This window comes from Echiichthys vipera (genome assembly GCF_963691815.1).
Source record: "Echiichthys vipera genome assembly, chromosome: 4".
Classification (NCBI taxonomy): Eukaryota; Metazoa; Chordata; class Actinopteri; order Perciformes; family Trachinidae; genus Echiichthys; species Echiichthys vipera.
The window spans coordinates 18,528,994-18,548,514 of record NC_139829.1 but is presented as its reverse complement, the minus strand read 5'-3'; the positions used below and the strand labels follow the sequence as shown (position 1 = coordinate 18,548,514).

General features: G+C 39.6%; 1 protein-coding gene across 1 annotated transcript; it reads right to left on the bottom strand.

Annotated features, from left to right (window-relative positions):
- Positions 1-10,341: 10,341 nt before the first annotated feature.
- On the bottom strand, positions 10,342-18,145 carry opn4xb (opsin 4xb; the record flags this gene model as incomplete). The annotated part of the gene is made up of 9 exons (XM_083913001.1): positions 10,342-10,740; positions 10,826-10,972; positions 12,006-12,168; positions 12,312-12,419; positions 14,029-14,190; positions 14,789-14,960; positions 15,222-15,425; positions 15,535-15,668; positions 17,979-18,145. The coding sequence occupies 9 exons, from the start codon at positions 18,143-18,145 to the stop codon at positions 10,342-10,344; spliced, it is 1,656 nt and encodes a 551-aa protein (XP_083769127.1).
- Between the last annotated feature and the right edge of the window lie 1,376 nt (positions 18,146-19,521).

The window sequence follows — 19,521 nt, the reverse complement described above, 5'->3', positions numbered from 1 at the left end:
ACTGGCTTTCGTTCATTCCCAGTTTTCTAGCCCAGGCAGATCAATATTGACTTTGTATTTAGGCTGATATAGTAGTGGCTCAATAAAACAATCATCCCATTCCTTTCTTGGCCCTGACCACAGGCACACACACACACACACACACACACACACACACACACACACACACACACACACACACACACACACACACACACACACACACACACACACACACACACACACACACACACACACACACACACACACACACACACACACACACACACACACACACACAGTACATCTTGCCAAGTCACAAGCTCTGCAGTGTTCATCGCTTAAGAAGTAAGTTGAACATGAGCCTAGATAAGAGAGAGAGAGAAAGAGAGAGATGAAGGTACAAGAGTGGGGTGGAAGCAGGCAAAATACTGCATTTAACCTCCCTTTAACATCATGACGCATGCACAGTATGAGAAGATTAAATACACAAAGTCACACACAGAAACACACGATGCTCTTCATTAACCTGCTAATAGATATTTCCACACTGAGTCTAACACAGACATTTCTCCATCATGGCCAGGTTTAACAATAGCAGAGAAAACCCCAGGAAGAGCAGAGAGAGTAGATTCATTAACCCCCATTTCCGCTGCAGAGCTGAGAAGGTCTTGATGGGGTTAACTTAAGTTTTACAGCAAATGTATGACACATTGTGTTTTCAAAGCTATAGCACAGATGGTTGTTCATGCCTGTAATTAAAAAGACACATGTGTATACATGGAGATGACATGGATAATGAGTGAGCTGGATAGTCTTATTTAATGGTGAACACCATGGGACCTAAAAAAAAATAACAGGTTAATGCCAGAAGTCTCTGCTTTTAAGACACTGCTGATCCACAATAACAGTTACCATAAACCCTTTCTTTCTTTATTTTCTAGATAAGACCCTACATTTAACAATGTATGCTTCAGGGGTATCCGGAGCAAACAGAGAGCAACGGAAATAACCGGGGAGTACCACATGTGGTCAGACAGAGTAAGACACAGAAATTGAAAAGTTGTTTTGCAACTAAAATACTGGGTCAACTTTTGGAAATGATGAAAATTAAAAGGAACCTGACATTTGATACTCAAAAGTCAACCCCCACTTCAACCTCCACATTGTTTTGCTATAAGAGCATTAGTCTATTTTGTACTTTAACACTGAATAAAAACATTTTCAAAGTTTTGACCAGTGAAAGCAAGCTAGAAAACAGAAAACTTGTCTCCACAGACAAAGTGCTTCATCATTTTTTTTAGGGCTTGATTATGCAACATGACCCACTAGAGTAATAACATTCAGCTACTTATAGGGTCACATATACTGTATATTTGTAAGTAGGGCTGCATGATATGAGGCAAAATGGCGATATGTGATGACAATGGTGAATATCACAATAACAATATTACTTAAGATAAATACGTAAGTGCACTTAGTTCTGCCTTTCTGCTGCTTTCAATATACTGCTTAAATACAATCAACTGCTTGTTGTATTAAGAAAACTGGAAAGAAATGATTTCTAAGATCATGTTATTGAACAAACTGAACACAAAAGGCGTCATTAAAAACAATAATGAGTGTCTTTCGTGATGAGTGGACATCTTTCACAAAGTGTTTGCACAAGTTTATTGTGAAGTCCTTATTTTGAAAAGAACTGTAAACAAAATATTGTGTGAGGTAGGTATATTTCAGAAAAGTGTGATGTATGAAAATACCCTGCAAACACAGGGTTTGTCTACATTGTCCACAATTCTATTTCATCATTCGATTGTATTGTCAAAAATGGCCAAAACTACAACAGAGAGAACAAAGTCGAGTTGTGTGCCACAGGATAATGATATCAAACACTAACAATAGAGAGTGTACTATAGCTCAAAACCTCAGACACCCTGCCGATCCTTTGTTCTGTCAGATGGTCTATTCCAGTCCCCATATGCTTACCACTCCACATGCTTAATGATCGCAGCTTAGCCCCCAGCCAAACACACATGCACACGCTGAGACAAGCCCCACCCCTTAATGGTATAATAACCTCCTCCTCTAAGTGACATTTAATGCATCATCCATGTGAATAAAAAGGGGGGCACCCACCCTATTCTGCCAGCTGCCCGCCCACACACACACACACACACACATACACACACACACACACACACACACACACACACACACACACACATGCACACACACACACACACACACACACACACACACACACACACACACACACACACACACACACACACACACACACACACACACATACACACGCACATACACACACACATACACACACACATGCACACACACACACAGAATAATCCTCTGAGTATAAATTATATGTATCAGGTCAAAATTGAAGACAACAGCTGTGGCCTGAATAGCAAGTTTGATAATAATTCTGCAAATCATCTTGTACTATATACTATAGCTGTGCATAATAAATTGTAAATATATATTTAAAAAGAAAAGGCCTGTGGCTGATATAAATAACTGATTTCAAAATACCTTAAAGGCAGGCTTGTTTGTGGGAAAAAGTGTGGAAATTGTTGGTATTCTTGTGTCTCCTTCATTCAGACTGATTGGAGGAAATGGTCAGCATAGCTGGCCTAAATAACCCACGGCGAGAAGAGACACGCACATAACAAAAAAGTCCGTAATCACACAAATGATTCTGTATACAAACATTAATTTCACTCACAGGTGTATCAGGTAGACTCACAAATATGTGCACGATTGTTTACTGGGGAGAGGTTTTGTCTGCCAGCCGTTTAATCAGTCTGACCCCTCCAGACTGATATAAGCCTAACTAATCCCCCCAACCCATCTCTGTAAGTATTGCACAGTTAGGGGTTGGGTTAGTAGCCTTTTCTTTCCCATGTTTTTTTCTAGTGCTGTCTGTAAAATGGTTCCTGTCCAGAGATTTAATTAATTTAATGCCAAACTAGTAATGATCAAATGCATTATAATTGGGGTTTAGTTGTTTTTAGTTGTCTGTCTATCTATGTATCCACTATATACGTATGTATATATGTATGTGTGTGTGTGTGTGTGTGTGTGTGTGTGTGTGTGTGTGTGTGTGTGTGTGTGTGTGTGTGTGTGTGTGTGTGTGTGTGTGTGTGTGTGTGTGTGTGTGTGTGTGTGTGTGTGTGTGTGTGTGTGTGTGTGTGTGTGTGTGTGTGTGTGTGTGTGTGTGTGTGTGTGTGTGTGTGTGTGTGTGTAAATAATACAAAAATGTAATTTTGTCTTTATTTGGTGCGCCCAAGATATGGCCCTCTCTAAATACAGTGCATATATAACAACATATACAACAATGTATATAACGACACTATAGAGAGCGTGTCTGGAATCCAGAGATGAGCTTACTATCCGAACTTGTATCTTCCGTCTGAGATCAGTCACTGTTTATAACTGCTCGCTATCACAGTGGAAAATATTCCTCCCTGCTTACCAGCCAACCAGACACACAGACAAACACACTGGGAGACAGATAGCTCAGCCCAGAAGGTTGTCCATCCTAAGAGAGATAAACTGAGAGAAATTTGGCTTCAGCTGCAGAGAGACACGGACACACAGCTGCTCACACCCACACACACTCAGAGACCACAAATGTGGACACAATTGCTTAATGTTTGGGTCAAGTCTGGGTCAAAGAGAGGCATTTTAAAAGCCAAGTGTAACGTTTCCTCTGAGACATACAGACACATTTCACAAAGACCATCCAACACTTAAGATCAGCTGCTCTTAATCATTTCTGATTAAGCACTAAAGGCATTGACCTTTCCTTTTCTATCCATCCATCCATCCATTCAGCCATGTCTATTTGTGTTTTGAGCTTTTATTGTGTTGACACCAGAGCTGCCCATTAAGAGTCATCCGTTAAGAATACTTGGAGCCGCTTGCAATTGTGTCGCTTGACACATTTCTTGTCTCTGAAATTACCTAAACCAATTTTGAATCAGACGTTGGTACGATCTCCTCTCCTGTCCAGTGTGACTAACTTTTTTGGCTGCCTGACAAAAGGGTCATTTCAGTCTCTAGTTGATACTTTAAAAAAATGAAAAAAACATACATAAAGTTACTTGAAGATAGCAATATGCCTACAGCTGTTGCTGAGATCTTCAGTGCAGAGCTGATGGATCCCTCTTCCCCACAGTGCAATGCATAGCAGAAATGGAGCAGCTACTTGCAGCTGGAAAAATAAAAACAAACTGCGGGCAGTTATGACAGTTCCAGGATCATCTTGGAAAACAAAAAATATATTACTAAATTTCTGGAAAAGAATGTTGCTCCCTGGGTTATGGCAGTATTCACTAGCTTTCCACAAATGCGGTATGATTGATGTCTATTGGCACTCATTTACCGTCAAGGTCTGCACACTTTTGTGTGTGTAACTAACTGTCAAAACAACATGGGGATACCATATTTTATAGTGTTAGTTTAGTATATAGCCGGTGTATTATTGGGATATATCTTAAGTCTTTTGATGGTGTGCTTCCTGTCAATCTTAGGCAAATAGCGTAAGCACTCATAAGAACAGACGCATACATAAGACAAAGAAACACACACGCACACACAACATTTTTGGTGCATTGACTTCTGCTTTACTAGCTTCCTCTCTAGCTGACAACAGTCAAAGGATATAAAGAGAAAAGGGTGAAGTAGGATAGCTAAGATCACAGAATGATGGGGAGAAGAGAAAAAAGTGATGCTTAAGAAGTGATGGAAGACAGATGAACTGAACCTCAACATAGTGCTGTAGCGTGCGTGTGTGTGTGTGTGTGTGTGTGTGTGTGTGTGTGTGTGTGTGTGTGTGTGTGTGTGTGTGTGTGTGTGTGTACTTGCCATTGCTGCCCATATATCAGTGACCATAGAGCTTTAGTACTAGCTGAGTCTCAAGAGGGAAATCAAAGCATCTGCTCCATTCAGCACAGACTAAAGCAGGACCAAACGTCAATACTACCCTGCCCCCCACACTCTTCCTACACCTCTCTCCCTCTTTCCCTCCCTGTGGATATATCTATATCTATTTTCAACTGTTTCTTTTTTATGCTTTATACCACTCAGTTTAAACTCATTATCTTCACTCCATCTGCCCTTTTGTAATTAATCTTTAATGCTATCTTTAACTTCCAATGAGAACCATTAAGATTTACCTTTTGATATTGTTACAACTGTACTAATCAAATATGTGCAACAACAGTTTCAATAAATACATCAAATATGTATAAGAAGCCACTAACATCATCAGGGATTTCATGACAGTGATTGTCCCTTGAAATCCAAAACAAATTTTAAATTTTGTGACAAAGTGGAAAAAAACACTGAAGAAAAGACAGCTGATAAGAACTGAATGTAAACACAATAAACTACAGATGGGAGAAAAAAAACACTCCCAGTGGGTTAATCAGGTTTTGACTCACAGTGTCGTGACGCGCCTGTCTCCTGCTCTGTCCTCTCCGGTGTCATTTGCAGTTTATTACATCCGCCACCACTTACTGAGCTCTTTGTGTGATAGGTTCATCACTAATGGAGCCACGTCATTACGCACTCACGCAGAGTGCAGTGAGTTAAATTAATTTCTCCTGATTGCAAAGGTCTTTTTGCGCATAAATGCACTTATCAGGCCTTTCATTGTAGAAAATAATTTATTCAAGGGACGTGTTGTCAACTGTAGTGAGAGTCACACTGTTATAGCCTGCTACAATTGAGTCTTACGCCGTGCAAAATCTCATTTGGTTAATTTCATAAATAGCCACACAGGGTAATATCTACCACTTCCAGATACTGAGCGTGGTACAAATGAAACTTAAAGCGCCTGAACACCCACACAGGTGCTGTCAGTTATTCTGGCTGATTAGACCTCTGCTTGGGTTGAAGGTGGGCAGAGCTTTGATAAGAATATGATGGGAATTTATGAGGTCATAAAGTCTGTCTACCACTAAGAATGATAAAGGTGTACTTTTTACTGGTGAAACAAAGCTAACAGGAGACTCAGGAAGATGTCAATCAATCCCAGTGTACGCACCCACACAGTCCTTGGAAGAGGTCTTATCAACCCGATTAACTGAAAACACCTGTGTGGGTGTTCAGGGGCTTTAATACTGAGAGAGTAGTCACATGTATGCCTGGGCGAGGTCAGTCAAATACAGCATCGCCCTGCACTGGCATGATGGGCTTGTTGTAATAAAAGTGGCCGCATCCTTCCACCAGGTATATCAAAGACCAGTTCTGCTTGTTAACTGGTTGTTATGTATCTCCAGTTTCTGTTAGGAGCATGTCTTGGTTTCACTGCATGACTTATGCTTCCCTGCATAGCATACATAGTGATGTAACTCTCCCACACATACACTCATGCACATCTGTCTGTCATAAAAGTATTGCGTGGCACTGGCGATTGCCCTAAAATTTCACCCCAAAAAAAGAAAAAAGTGGTGAAATGTGTACTGCTGTGTGTACATTTCATTGACCAAATAAGAACTAGAAAGCCTTCACCTTTTGTTCAGAATCAGCTACTTATCATAGGTAACTGGCGCCACTTCCTTCTCATTCATCCCCACAATGCTTTACAGAGTCGGATGCTCAGCTTCAACTGACTTCAATGGGGAAGCTTAGTGCGGCTTGTGCCACTGCAGTGAAACAAGACGGTCATTGGATAAATGCTGGGCTTTGTCCCACCCATCGGGACAGTGGGCTGGCTCAGACGCTCGGCTTCTGCATGATGATTGGATGAGCTGTCTGAGACGGAATAATTTTTTGATTGACAGCTAAATGAGCGAATCAGCGATCTTGAAGAATAAACATCCACCGGAGCATTTTACAAGTTATTCATTCCGTTGTTCTGAACTGATCTGGAGGCTCTACTGATCCCCAGCCACTTTGTCTTTGATAGAAACGACTAGTGTTGTGATGGCGTCTCAGTTCTGTCACTCTGCGGTTTCTTTCCCCAACGAGCAGCGGTACCTGCAGGTATCTCCCCCGTCACTTACACTCACAGGCGGTCACACTTCACAGTAGCCTGGCGCAGCATCTCCAGCTGCTAGCATTAGAAAGCTGCAGATCATGGCAGATAATATGAAGAACTAGTCACTACTTAGAACTAGTCATTCCAGGGAAATTTCATGAGATGAGACAAGAGTTCCCAGAGGAGGTGTTTCAGAGTGTCCTGAAAAGTTATGGCCAGTTTTTTGATTCAGGGAGACTGAGGTCCTTTATTCAAACCAGGATTTGCAGGGCAACAGGGGAAAGCTGTGTGATTTCTTGCTGTTTCTGAAGACATGGAGTTGGAGAGTGCAATGCCTCAGCTGTACAAACTCTGGGGCTACATCTGCAGGTGTAGGGATGAGCTTCCCCTGTTAAAGCAGCTCAAGTCTTAAACACAGATAAATATGGTTATTTACAGCCATCCAGTGGCCATTTACTGTCATTACACATTAAATAACTATATTCCATAATTAATTCTGCTCATTCATTGTAAATATGCAGTAGTTGAATGAAACTTGAACTTCACTTGTTTTTCCATGTTTTTTAGACATTTCACAGGCAAATAGGGTATTGGGCTGTTTGCTCCACTATATTTGTCTGACAGCTTTAATTACTTTTCAGATTAAACATTTGCCTACCCTTCATGGAGTGAAAACCATGTATCTCCAAATTTGGTGGTTTTGAATTCCTACTGATAAACTGGGTTGAGTTATTTTTAGGTGAATAAACAAGGCAGCAAGGACCCAAATGCAGATAATCCTAGCAGACAGGAACAATTCAGTAATTTATTGAAACAGTGAAGATACAAGGCCAAACAGAAATAATAAGAATCCAGAGGTGAAAAGGAATGGGCAGGTGAGGTATACCTACAAGCAGACAGGCATGCAGGTATACCAATAAGTCAAGGTACAAGTTCATCCCCTGGGAATTGACCAGCCTTTTCATCCATCATCCCACCGAACACAACCCTCACCCTATCTTTTCTGTATCCTCTAGCTATTCCTAAAAAAACAAAAAAAAACATTTATACCGCAAGTGGCATGGTCTTGTCAGTGAAAATATCTTAAAATAATGACATAGTATCTTAAAATAATAAGAAATGTTCTCGAAATATGCATAGGCCTATGCTGTGTTTCCTCATGCACCAAAGCAGCAGAAACAAGTGGGGGAGACAAAGCTTAGCAGACCCTTAAAGATACCACCATTGAAGAATACTTCAGACAAGTCGTGGAATGTAGTGGTTTTGGTGGAGTCACAAACAAATAAAAATAAGCCTCTGGACCCTAGAAAAAAAGCTGGAAAAGATTATTATTCAGTCTCTGCTTTGGCAGAGAAGACAGATGAAGCTGAAGTGGCATCCTCTATTGACCAACAGCTATAAACGTCTGGCAAACAGCATGGGTTGCTTTTAACTGCGAATGCTGGTTCTTTTGTAGCTTTTCTCTCTAAGGTCTAGAGGCTTAGCTTGATTTTAGGCAATTCCTCCAAAACCACTGAAATTTTACAATTTGTGAATCCACTTCGGAAGTGTTCTGCAAAGATATTTCTCCCCCACTAGCTTCTTGCTTTGGCGCATACAGTATGAGGAAAAAACACATGGACCGCATCCATTTGATGTGGTAAATGCAAAGACCTGTGTGTAGAGAGAGGAAGTAAGTATTTTTCCTAACTAGGATGTGGCTACGTTACCCTGGGTTATGCAAAAAGCCAGAATCTCTTATTTTAAACCATACTGTAGCTGCCATGCACACATATGGAGTTGATACATATATTTAATAATCAATTGTATGAAATGTGGTCAGGTTTTGCCAAAGAATGTAGTCTAGGTTTTTACGATCAGAAAAATATCAGTGAAATCATGTGTGCTTTTCTGAGATTGAGAAAAATACAACAAATGGTGGCTTCAGAAAGTTTAATCAACACATAAACTAACATGAACATCCAACATTTCCTCACCAATGTTTCCTCATAATGACTGTAGTTATAAAACGTACAGATGCATGAGTATCAAATGTTAAAACACAGATGATACAACAAAGGTTGATCATAAGTGTGAATCAAGAGCTGTTTTTTTTACTTGCATTAATTTCGGCTGTGAGGTGCAAATTTGTCTTACTGGAATGATTATACTAATTAGGAATAGGAATATTTTGCCAATTATTAGGTGACTGTTATCTGTCTAAAATGAAGGGAAGAAAAAATGCAATAAATTAAATATTAAATATCCAATACTAATAAAATAAACAGTCTTCAGTAAACATCTTTGGTCATATGTGTACTGTATATAAATCTATGCTACTGGTGCGTTTTTCCTGTAATGGGACTTTGAATTACACACTCAATAGATCACCGACAACAACACTGTAGCATTCACAAGCAACAGACATAGTACATTTACAATTTTTATATATGGTTGTTACAAAGCAATTTCCACACAACGAACACACGTAATAAAGTCACTATAAACATTTTTTTTAAAGGTCATTGTTTTATGAGACACTTTTGAGTCTGCCTCAGCCTCTTGACCAGAATAAACAGCTTCACATTTTTATCACGCCATTGTCTCCCTGCCAATGAAAAGTTGGAGAGTACCACACTGCCTATAAGGGAGCTGCTACCACAAGAAGAAAAATGAATACACACACACACACAAACACACACACACACACACACACACACACACACACACACACACACACACACACACACACACACACACATACTATAAAAACAAACGTTGTCAAAGTTATTGTGTTGCTTTCCTTGCTTCAATTAGTTGTCATTTTTGTGTAATATTAGGAGTCAAAATGAACTGAAATCTTGCTTTTTTTGTTCATGTTTTCTCCTTTTCCCATTAAGGTGGATATACTAATGTTTTTAATCAAACTGATAGAAATATAAATTCCTGCCACTTATTCTCCTGCAGATAATCCATGAAGTTTGTCTAAAATAAGGATATAAACACATCAGCATTGACTTTTAACTGTAATAGCTAAATTAAGGAACCAGTATGTCAAACTTGGGCTCCAAACTCATGAAAATATGTTGTTACACATGTCATTTTTGAGGGATCTAACAAAAACATGCTGCAGCCCATGCTGCCCCTGAGGGTTCACCTGTCCCTGACAAACACTGCATTCCAGAGCCAGGTCATATTGTTTCATTTTGCATACCAGCTTTTCTTCTGCACTCCGGTTATCTAAGCAACAGAGTGGAATGACTTTACAGTATGAGTCAACAAACAGACACAATGATTCGTTGTGTTGGGGAAATACTTTGTCCACAGTCACAACAAATCTGGTGTGGTCTGTGGTGACAAAATATAATAAAATATCAAGAAATTAGCTCCACTGCCTCAAAGACTTCTGATGAAAAGTTCAGGCTGATAAACACATTGTTCTCCATTGCCTCAACGCTGTCTTCTAAGCAGACGCTGTCGTGGTTGATGAGGCTGCTCTCAGATGTCGGGCTGATGACGATTATGCGTGGGACACCCTGAAGTGACCTGTGATCAGTGGATGGCAGTTGTCCAATATTCAAGGAATCAAAAGAGTCACTCTTGTGACAATCACTGATGCTGCCTTTCTTCTCCTGTGCATCTGACAGCTCATTGGTCAGACTCTGGCTGCGTCTTCTGGTGAGAACTAATAAGGGTAGAGTGGCGACGGTGAGAGAGCCGGCAACCAGTTCATGGTCACAGTTGTTTGATGATTCACTCATGGTAGATGGGTGCTGGCAATGTAAACAAGTTTAGTCAATAACCCAAAACACATTTAAGCTCAATTGAAAGCCTATTTTTTATGTTCTGTTCGCTCACCTTCTCTGCAGTTTGTGTCTTGTTGGTCTTATGCTCTGTTTGTTTCTTATAGGACCTGCCTCTAGAGGACTGTCTGTATGATGGCATGTTTCTGAAGGAATGCCCTGACTTCCTTCCCAAAGGCTCCATCTCTACATCTCTTAAAACCTGCAGAACAGAACAGAACTAATGGAAGCTGAACTCACCATAGAATATCATGTCATTTAACTTCAACTGAAAACGTCAACATGAAGTTCCACTGATGATGATTTACATTTTTGCAGATGCATAAGATTGAGACAAGCTTGGAAATGTTTGTGTTTGCTGTGTATGTATCTTACAGAACCTTTTAAAATATTTTTTTTAAATGTGGCAAAACTTATCTCATCAATAATTGAAAATCATGTGAAAATTCTGTGCTATATCTTGAATAAAATTTAGTTTTAAAACTGTAATGAAAACTTGAAATTATGTCACAAACAGAATATGAGCTGTGTGAAGACTGACGGATTATCCGTTTGTTTTATTAAACATCCATTTTTTTAAAACATATTTAGCTTATGCACTTGCTATTTACAATATATTCGGCTGCCTATAAGCGCATTTCTGGACAAACACTGTTTTTCACACGTACACAAAAGATCAATATGTAAGTAATTTAACTGCTTAAACGTACTGTACTTGAAATACTAAAAAAACAAACAAAAAAAACAGGATGTGATTGCTTCCCACGGCTCTCAAAGACCTTCATATCCTACCCCCTATTTTTCAGTGCCCCTGCTCAGATTACACCCGTTTCCAAACTAATTCATTTAGATCTCAACTACACATCACATAAAGTTTTGTGACGGTATTTTGCATGGTTGTGACGCTACAGCAATGACAAAATCTGTCCACAGACAGCCAGACAGACAGATAAAGACACAGCAAAATACTCAAAACCGTGTGCACACACGCACCCATATAGACACGGAAAGACTCACTAGGTGAAAACACTACCAGTGCTGCTGAAGCAGCTTGTAAATATTGAATGATTGTTACAAAATATCTGAATAAAGATCATTACATATTAAGTTGTTCACTTATAGAGAAGATATTTATTTCTGTACAGACTGTTGTGACTGTTGAGACAGTAAAAGTAATAGACAATATACAGTAAGCCGTCATATAAAATAACAAATTATAGGGAGAAAAAGATTACCGTGTCAGGGGACGTCGTAATAAAGTGAGTTCTTGATGCGGTGGACTGTCTACTGATGATGGAGTCCCTCAATGATGACTCACTGATGGAGGAGGAGATGCATTCCTTTCGAGTAGTGGGAGACAGAAACCAAAGGCATGGAAACTTCTCCGCCAGAGTTATCCTGATAAAGTACAAAATAATAGGGAAACTATTTACTCTTTAATTTGGATATAATGGACTATGACTTCCAATAAAGATCTAACACTAGACGATATAAAATGAAAGTAAAATAGAAATACACTTTGATGCAGATTCATCATTTACCTGTATTTGTTGTGTATGATAGCATAGATGAAAGGATTGTAAATGGCTGAGGCTTTCGCAATGACTGCAGGGACAGCCTTGGAGTACGGCGACAAGATGTTGGCGTGACTAAATGAGACAGAACAACAGTACTATGAAAAATTCAAAAGTTCAATTTGTTGTTTGTTTCTAGTGTGACAACAGCACAGGCCCACCACAACTCAAAGTTACCTTCATCTTTTTATATTTTGTAACACAATGAAGGAACATATTGGATTAGGGATTAGGCTAAATGGGCCAGCCGCCACAGAGTGCTGGTTCAGGTCACTTGATTGTGCATTGAAGACTATGTTTCCCCTGTGAATGAGCATCGAAAAGATGTGAATTTCAAAGTAACATAACTCTACCTCATTCTTCTCTGTGCCCCAGGAGACCTGGTTTTAATCAATGTGATAGGTTGGATAGGCAGAAGACATACATGTACAAGCGACTTTACCATCTGCTGTATGTCACTCATCCAGGTGGCCTCTAGCTGACACAACATTATATAATGACTCATTTAACGCCATTTTGAGGAGATTTTCATCCAATTTGTGTGCAGCATGGCAGTCACCTAGAACTTTAGTATTACTGTCCTGTCTTCTAAATGTAGGTCTCCTAAATGTTTCCAGCTGAGTCTCACTTTATTCTTAATATGCGAGACATTTTTGATGCATGTATATACATTTTGAAAGGAGCAGGCGGATATATATATGATTAGATCAACCATCTCTAGATGTATTCATGTTACAGTTTAGTTTGTGACTTCTTGCATGAGGAAATCCCAGAAGTTTAGAATGTAGAGATGGAAGAAATAATAATTAATAACATAATTAACAATCTTACTTGTTTGCAGTGAAACATGAAAACCAGTCAGTTCTAAAGCAATTCTTTCAGTTTGCTGCTTATTGACAATTCATTTCTGCATTTCATTTCTGATAAACGAAACCTGTGCCCAATGGGCAGGTTTATTTAAAGATACACATTCACATTTAAAGAAGACAGCTGATGCTTGTTCAGGTTAATACTTGTATTTGGGTTTCTGTGAGTTTACTTTAATGTTCAAAAAACACAATTTTTTTTTCTCATTCTGTCCATCTGAATATATCTGTATTCACCCTCTGTCTGAAATAATATTTTAGTGCCTGTTTCTTTAAGCCCCCCTGTCCTACATCATAGGTTGCAAATCAAATTACATATACTCTAATAGTACCGCCGCCACAACAGCTTTTCCATGTAAAATTTACTGAGCGACATGTTTAGCACGTTTACACTGGACATTAAGAAGAATATCTCTGGCAGCTCTGAAAACTCACTCGCAGCAGGTACAGAAAGTCTGTGCTCAAACAGAGTCAGAGGCGAAACATGTCAATGTCTGTAAACTGAGCACACACTGGTTACATTGCCCATGGCATTACTTCTACAATAAGGGGTCATTAAATGTATTAAAAAGTAACTGATTGTAGTCTTCAGGGAACACTGATTGCAACATAGTAGGGATGCTATAATAGAAGATCAAAAATATTATCTAACAAGAGATCACACCAGCCAGGACGCCAAATCAGGCCAGAGGCATAAAGTGGTGGGGCAATGGTCCCTTACCCTACTATCCCATCCCCCTACCTCCTCCTCCGACCCTTGCTCAGACCACATCCATCCATTGCAGCATAAAAATTGTCATCAAAGAAGGAAGTCTTACCCAGACCAGGAAATCAGTGTGACACAGGCATACGGTGACCAGGAGAGGACATAAACCACAATGACGACAAAGGCGATCTTTGCCAACTTCCACTCACTCCTCATGGACTTCTGCTGGATCAGAGTGGATTTCCTCACCTGAGTCCCCAGACGCTCTACCTCCCTGTATGTGGAAAAGGACAGAGGGGGCAGTTGAAGAAAAGCTGGATCTCAAAATAAATTTCAGGTTATTCACTTAATATTGGAGATTTCAGTTGATGTTTTTCAATTATTTTTTTAAAATATTAAACCAATCTCTGCCGAATAAATACATCTAAAATAAAGCCTCAATAAGCTTTAATATTCACTTATTGTGACAGCTGTTAGGAATTTGTAAGGATATAAGAATATGTACGTGTGTACATGAATTGTACGAATGCATTTCTTTCCTGGAACAATCACTTTTGTCTGAAACAGAAAATCTGCATTCCCTGAGATGTATGATGATAGTAGTTTACACAGCTACCTGCCGTATGTACCAAATACAAATGTACCTAAGGTTGCATCAGATACTGCATTGTTGAGCAAATAGTAAATAAGAAATTAAAAGTTGTGCATTTTCACACAAACATAAAATTGATGCCTGGATTATTTAATAGTGGTATTTTTGAATTATTGTGTGTTATCCAAAACTCATATATATATATATATATATTGTATGTATCTCAACCTTCACAAGCACAGAATACTTAACATACTCTCTGATATAAGAATTACAGTACCTGCCAGTCTTCCGTATAGCCAGAAACATAAAGAGATAGCAGTAAAAGATTATTCCCAGCGGAATGAAGAAAACGAAACAGCAAAGCATCATCGTGTAGCTCCTGTTGGCCAGTGTGAATGTGACATAATCCCATGTGCAAGATGTCATCAGGCCCTCTGGGATATAGGAGCCTGAGAGGGTGAAAGAATATCACTTTTTAAAAAACGGTTTTGCATTTTTTCCTTACAATGTAATGTAATGCAGTAGATTGAGATCACAAATGAATTGTGTAACTGCAGGTGGATGTAAATAGACATCAGTGACATGATCTCTACATCAGTTTTTCTATAGCGTCTATTTCTATTAGACTCATGTACAGTATTCATTAGTTTTACTCCTGTTGCAAATGAAGCAGGACGATAAGAAAAGACATCCAGGTAGTAGAAACTCACTCCAGCCAATAAGAGGAGCCAGACTCCAAGCAAACGAGTAAAGCCAGACCATGAGGATGACCAGGGTGGTTCTTCGTTTGGAGCTCCAGTGCATTGCCTGCAGAGGCCTGGTGATAACCAGGTAGCGGTCCATAGAGATGGCCAGTAGGTTTATCATGGAGGCGATGCCAAACAAAGCACCACAGAACGCATATATCTTACAGCCTGCAGGAGCACATACAGACATAAAGACTCAACAACAAGGAGTAGAATACTGTTTAGTCTGATGTATTTTTGATTAAAGTATGATTTAAAGATCAAAGAAGAGTATTACCCATCTCTCCAAATACCCATTCCTTGTAGAGACAGTTGATGAAGAAGATGGGGGACTGTGTAAAAGCCATGAGGAAGTCACTGACCGCCAGGTTCATGATTAAGTAGTTAGGCAGGTTACGAAGCTTCTTGTTACTACGCACACAGAGGAAGGAAGGTAAGGGAACAATATAACAAACTTTTTTTTGCCCTTCATTTACTTTGATTAATCAACATTAGTGTTGTAAGAAAGTTTAGTTTTATGGTAGTGCAGAAGATAAATAAAATGGGACATCTAATGTGACAATAAGTAAGATTTATTTTGTAAATAATAAATTATTTTCTTTTGATGGTGGTGGAGGGGGGGGGGGGGCACAGAAACACAACAAGGACTTTCACCCAGGAGTCAAGTTCATGCTCTGTGTGTCTCTGTAGTTACGCTACAAATACTTATCTTACCCCACCCACATCTTGTCAACTCTAACCAAGTGGGGTTTTTTTTTGCCTTAACCTCACCACATAGATTAGTTTGAATTCACAATCTTGATTACGTGTTCCCCTTTTTCAAAACAGCAACCCTAATTGAACGCAATAGTTGGAAGTGCAGGGCCACCCAGTGCGCTGACAAGTGACACCAAAGGGTCTGGACAAAGCGGCTGTGTTTGACGAGTTAGGAGGAGGATGGGTTGTCATATTGCATTGATGACTAAGCGAACATCCAAAAAAAAAGGCCCCTGTCTTTATTAACTTAAGTTCCAGATGTTTAGGAGGTTTCAGGAGCTGAAATAATTTTTTATAGGTCTCCTCAACACTAAATGAAGCAGTTTCACGTTAAAAAATCTGTTTCTTCAATGCTGTTTGGCACATCAGTGGAGGTACTACGAGCCGAATCGCTGCTAACGTTTGCTCAGCTTGTTTCTCTGATAACTTAAAATCCAGGTAATATATATATATATATATATATATATATATATATATATATTAAGATGGACCAAGATATAAAAAGTGTATCATAAAAATGTGGCTGGAACTGGAAAAAAAAGTAAATTTATGACAGCTTCTGGGAGATACCCACAATGCTGATGCACGCACAAAGGGAATTATGGCACCATTGATAGGTGACCAAATGTAACAGATTGTTACCTTGAATAAACTTACAGATTTGTATGGGTTGGAAAACATTTAGTACACAACTAATTTTACATTTACATTCTAAAGTTACACATAATACCTTGAAATCATCATTCAGAAATAATAAATAAGCTGAACTGGTCAACTCTTTGTGAACCTTTATTCACAGCAGCTTGATTAAGCAGCGTATTGACCTGCTGTCTGCATCTACAGCTCTTTATTGACCATACTTTGTTTCTGTGTCTACTGAATTGAAAGAGTCTTCTCTATGATTAAACAATCAGGTTTGGTATGTGAGGTCATCCTGTGAGCTTTTTTGTGTGCTTTTCATAATTGTATTGCAGTGTTTGTTTCATGTCACTGCTGGAGTATCTACACATGTGACCACACAAGTGTCTGTGCATGCATAATTATATTAACACAGCACACAATTCCTCGAAAATCATTGTATTAGTTGCCATCTCACTTCAAAGATAATTATCTCCCTCTCTTTCCTGCTGTGTGTGTGTGTGTGTGTGTGTGTGTGTGTGTGTGTGTGTGTGTGTGTGTGTGTGTGTGTGTGTGCGTGCGTACGTGCGTGCGTGCATATGTGTGCATGTACGTGTGTGGAATGGTTTTCTTGGAACCCATTACATCATGTGCATTTCTGATTTTTATTAAACACAAATTATCAGCACAACACAATGGAGAACCCATCTAATCTATCCACAGTAATGGATGAACAGAGTATAAAAAGCTCCTGACAATCCCCAGAACACACACACACACACACACACACACACACACACACACACACACACACACACACACACACACACGCACACACACACGCACACACATGCAAACACTTTCTATCTCTGACCCAGTTTCTGTGAAGTAACACCATAAGAGGTCAATGGCAGTCCAAATTACATAACAATTAACACACATTCTTCCTCTTTGACTTCTGAAAGAAATGTTAAAAAATTAAGAGTCAGTCATGTGAATTTCATGATTAATTTTTACGGCATTATGAATTTGATTTACAGTATAACTGTACATGAAAAACAAATTTCCCCAAATCTAAAAGAGAAACCAGGTAAATGATGGTAAAGGAACATTTTTACACTGCATAAAAACATGACATTTGGATGAAAGCACAGTCAAAAGCCTCAGTTGAGATTTTATATCAAGATTACTTTACTTGTAATCGCCAGTGGCATCTCTGAGTGATTATAACATCCTCTTAGGGCTCTGATTAAAAGAGAGAGCATCATTAAACATGCCAAGGGCTCCACTGAAAAGAATAGACACACAAAATGACTTAAGGTAAACATCAGAAAAAAACAAACCCACCTATAGAAGGCGAACATAACCAGCGCATTGCCGGTGATGCCCAGCGTCCCGATGACAAAGACAAATAAGGCGACGATGTAGTGAGCATGATCAGGCACATCCACCTTGCTAAAGAAGCTGCTCTGGGTGTGTGCTTTCTCTGGCTCCATGCTCTCAGTGGACCACATGGTACAAACACCTCATCAGGACTGCCAGCCTGGCAGGATGCTGTGGGTTTACCAGTTTGTAAACTTTGCGTTGCTTCTGTCTTGCCTCCATAGTAGAATCATTTGCACACTTGCTACATTTAGGTCAGGATTTATCAAGTTTCACTTTGCGGAGGAAAGCTCTTGTTCTTCCCATCATAAAACCTCCATGTACTGAAAAATGAAGGAGCAGCTAATCTCTACTTTGTGAACGTGAAATGTCAAGTCCATATGTTCACGTCTTGTGTAAAATCTGGAAGAAAAAAGGGTAATCTTATAACGCCAAATGTTACCAAGTTGTTGTTGTTACATTATTCAGAAAAATATCTGTAATAAAATTTAGAATGTGACAAAACAAGAGTTCCTCTTCTACTTCTTAGTCCAGCAGTGTTAGATTCTTGTCGATGTCCACAGATGTCCAAATGTGCAAAATGTAGCAGAAACATCCATTCCGTTGTTTCCCTTTGGTCTGCAGTACAGCAACTTTGTCTTCCACCTAATGTTTCCTGTTTGATACTTGGGTTATTGACTTGATAACATACATCCAGTATATTAGATCTCCCCACTCGTTGCACATTGTCACTGTCCGTCCACTGAATGTTAGCCTGCAGCCTCTTCACCCGTCACACCAGCTGTGCACCAAGCTCTGAACCAGTGGCCTGTCTCTGATTATCTTGCCAACTCCTAACCTCTCTCTCTCTCTCTCTCTCTCTCTCTCTCTCTCTCTCTCTCTCTCTCTCTCTCTCTCTCTCTCTCTCTCTCTCTCTCTCTTCTCTCTCTCTCTCTCTCTCACTGTCCCATATTGCTCTGTGATGCTCTCTCAGCCCTGCCCCCTCGTCATACGCTCTCTTTTCCTCACACACTGCCACACTCTATCTCTCTCTTACCCTCCTTTCATGCAATATGGCACAGCCCTGAGCTCTCCCCCTTTAACAACCAGATTCTTACATAACAGACATAATATTAAATAACACTACCAGTGTTAACAGCCATTTTAGCTCAGACTTTGTAAACTAAACAAGCACAGAACGATGCACTTACATCACCTTTCATGTCTATTGATTCCTGCCAGCCTGCAACTCATTATAGAAGTCAATCAACAAGCTGGCCAGTCTGTGAAACCTCTTTCATGCATGCAATCCCATGTACTCTTGTACAAATAGTGCACGCTAATCATTGTACTAACAGTTACCAACATGAACAGACTTTTTAAGATCACCCAGGGGATCAAACTAATTGGTTTTTCCATTCCGCACACCGTCAATTCACCACAGCTCTGACTCACAGCTCAGGCACACATCATGATACACCCACTTCTTCCACATTTCATACCTTCCCTTAAGCTGAAGAAAAAGGTT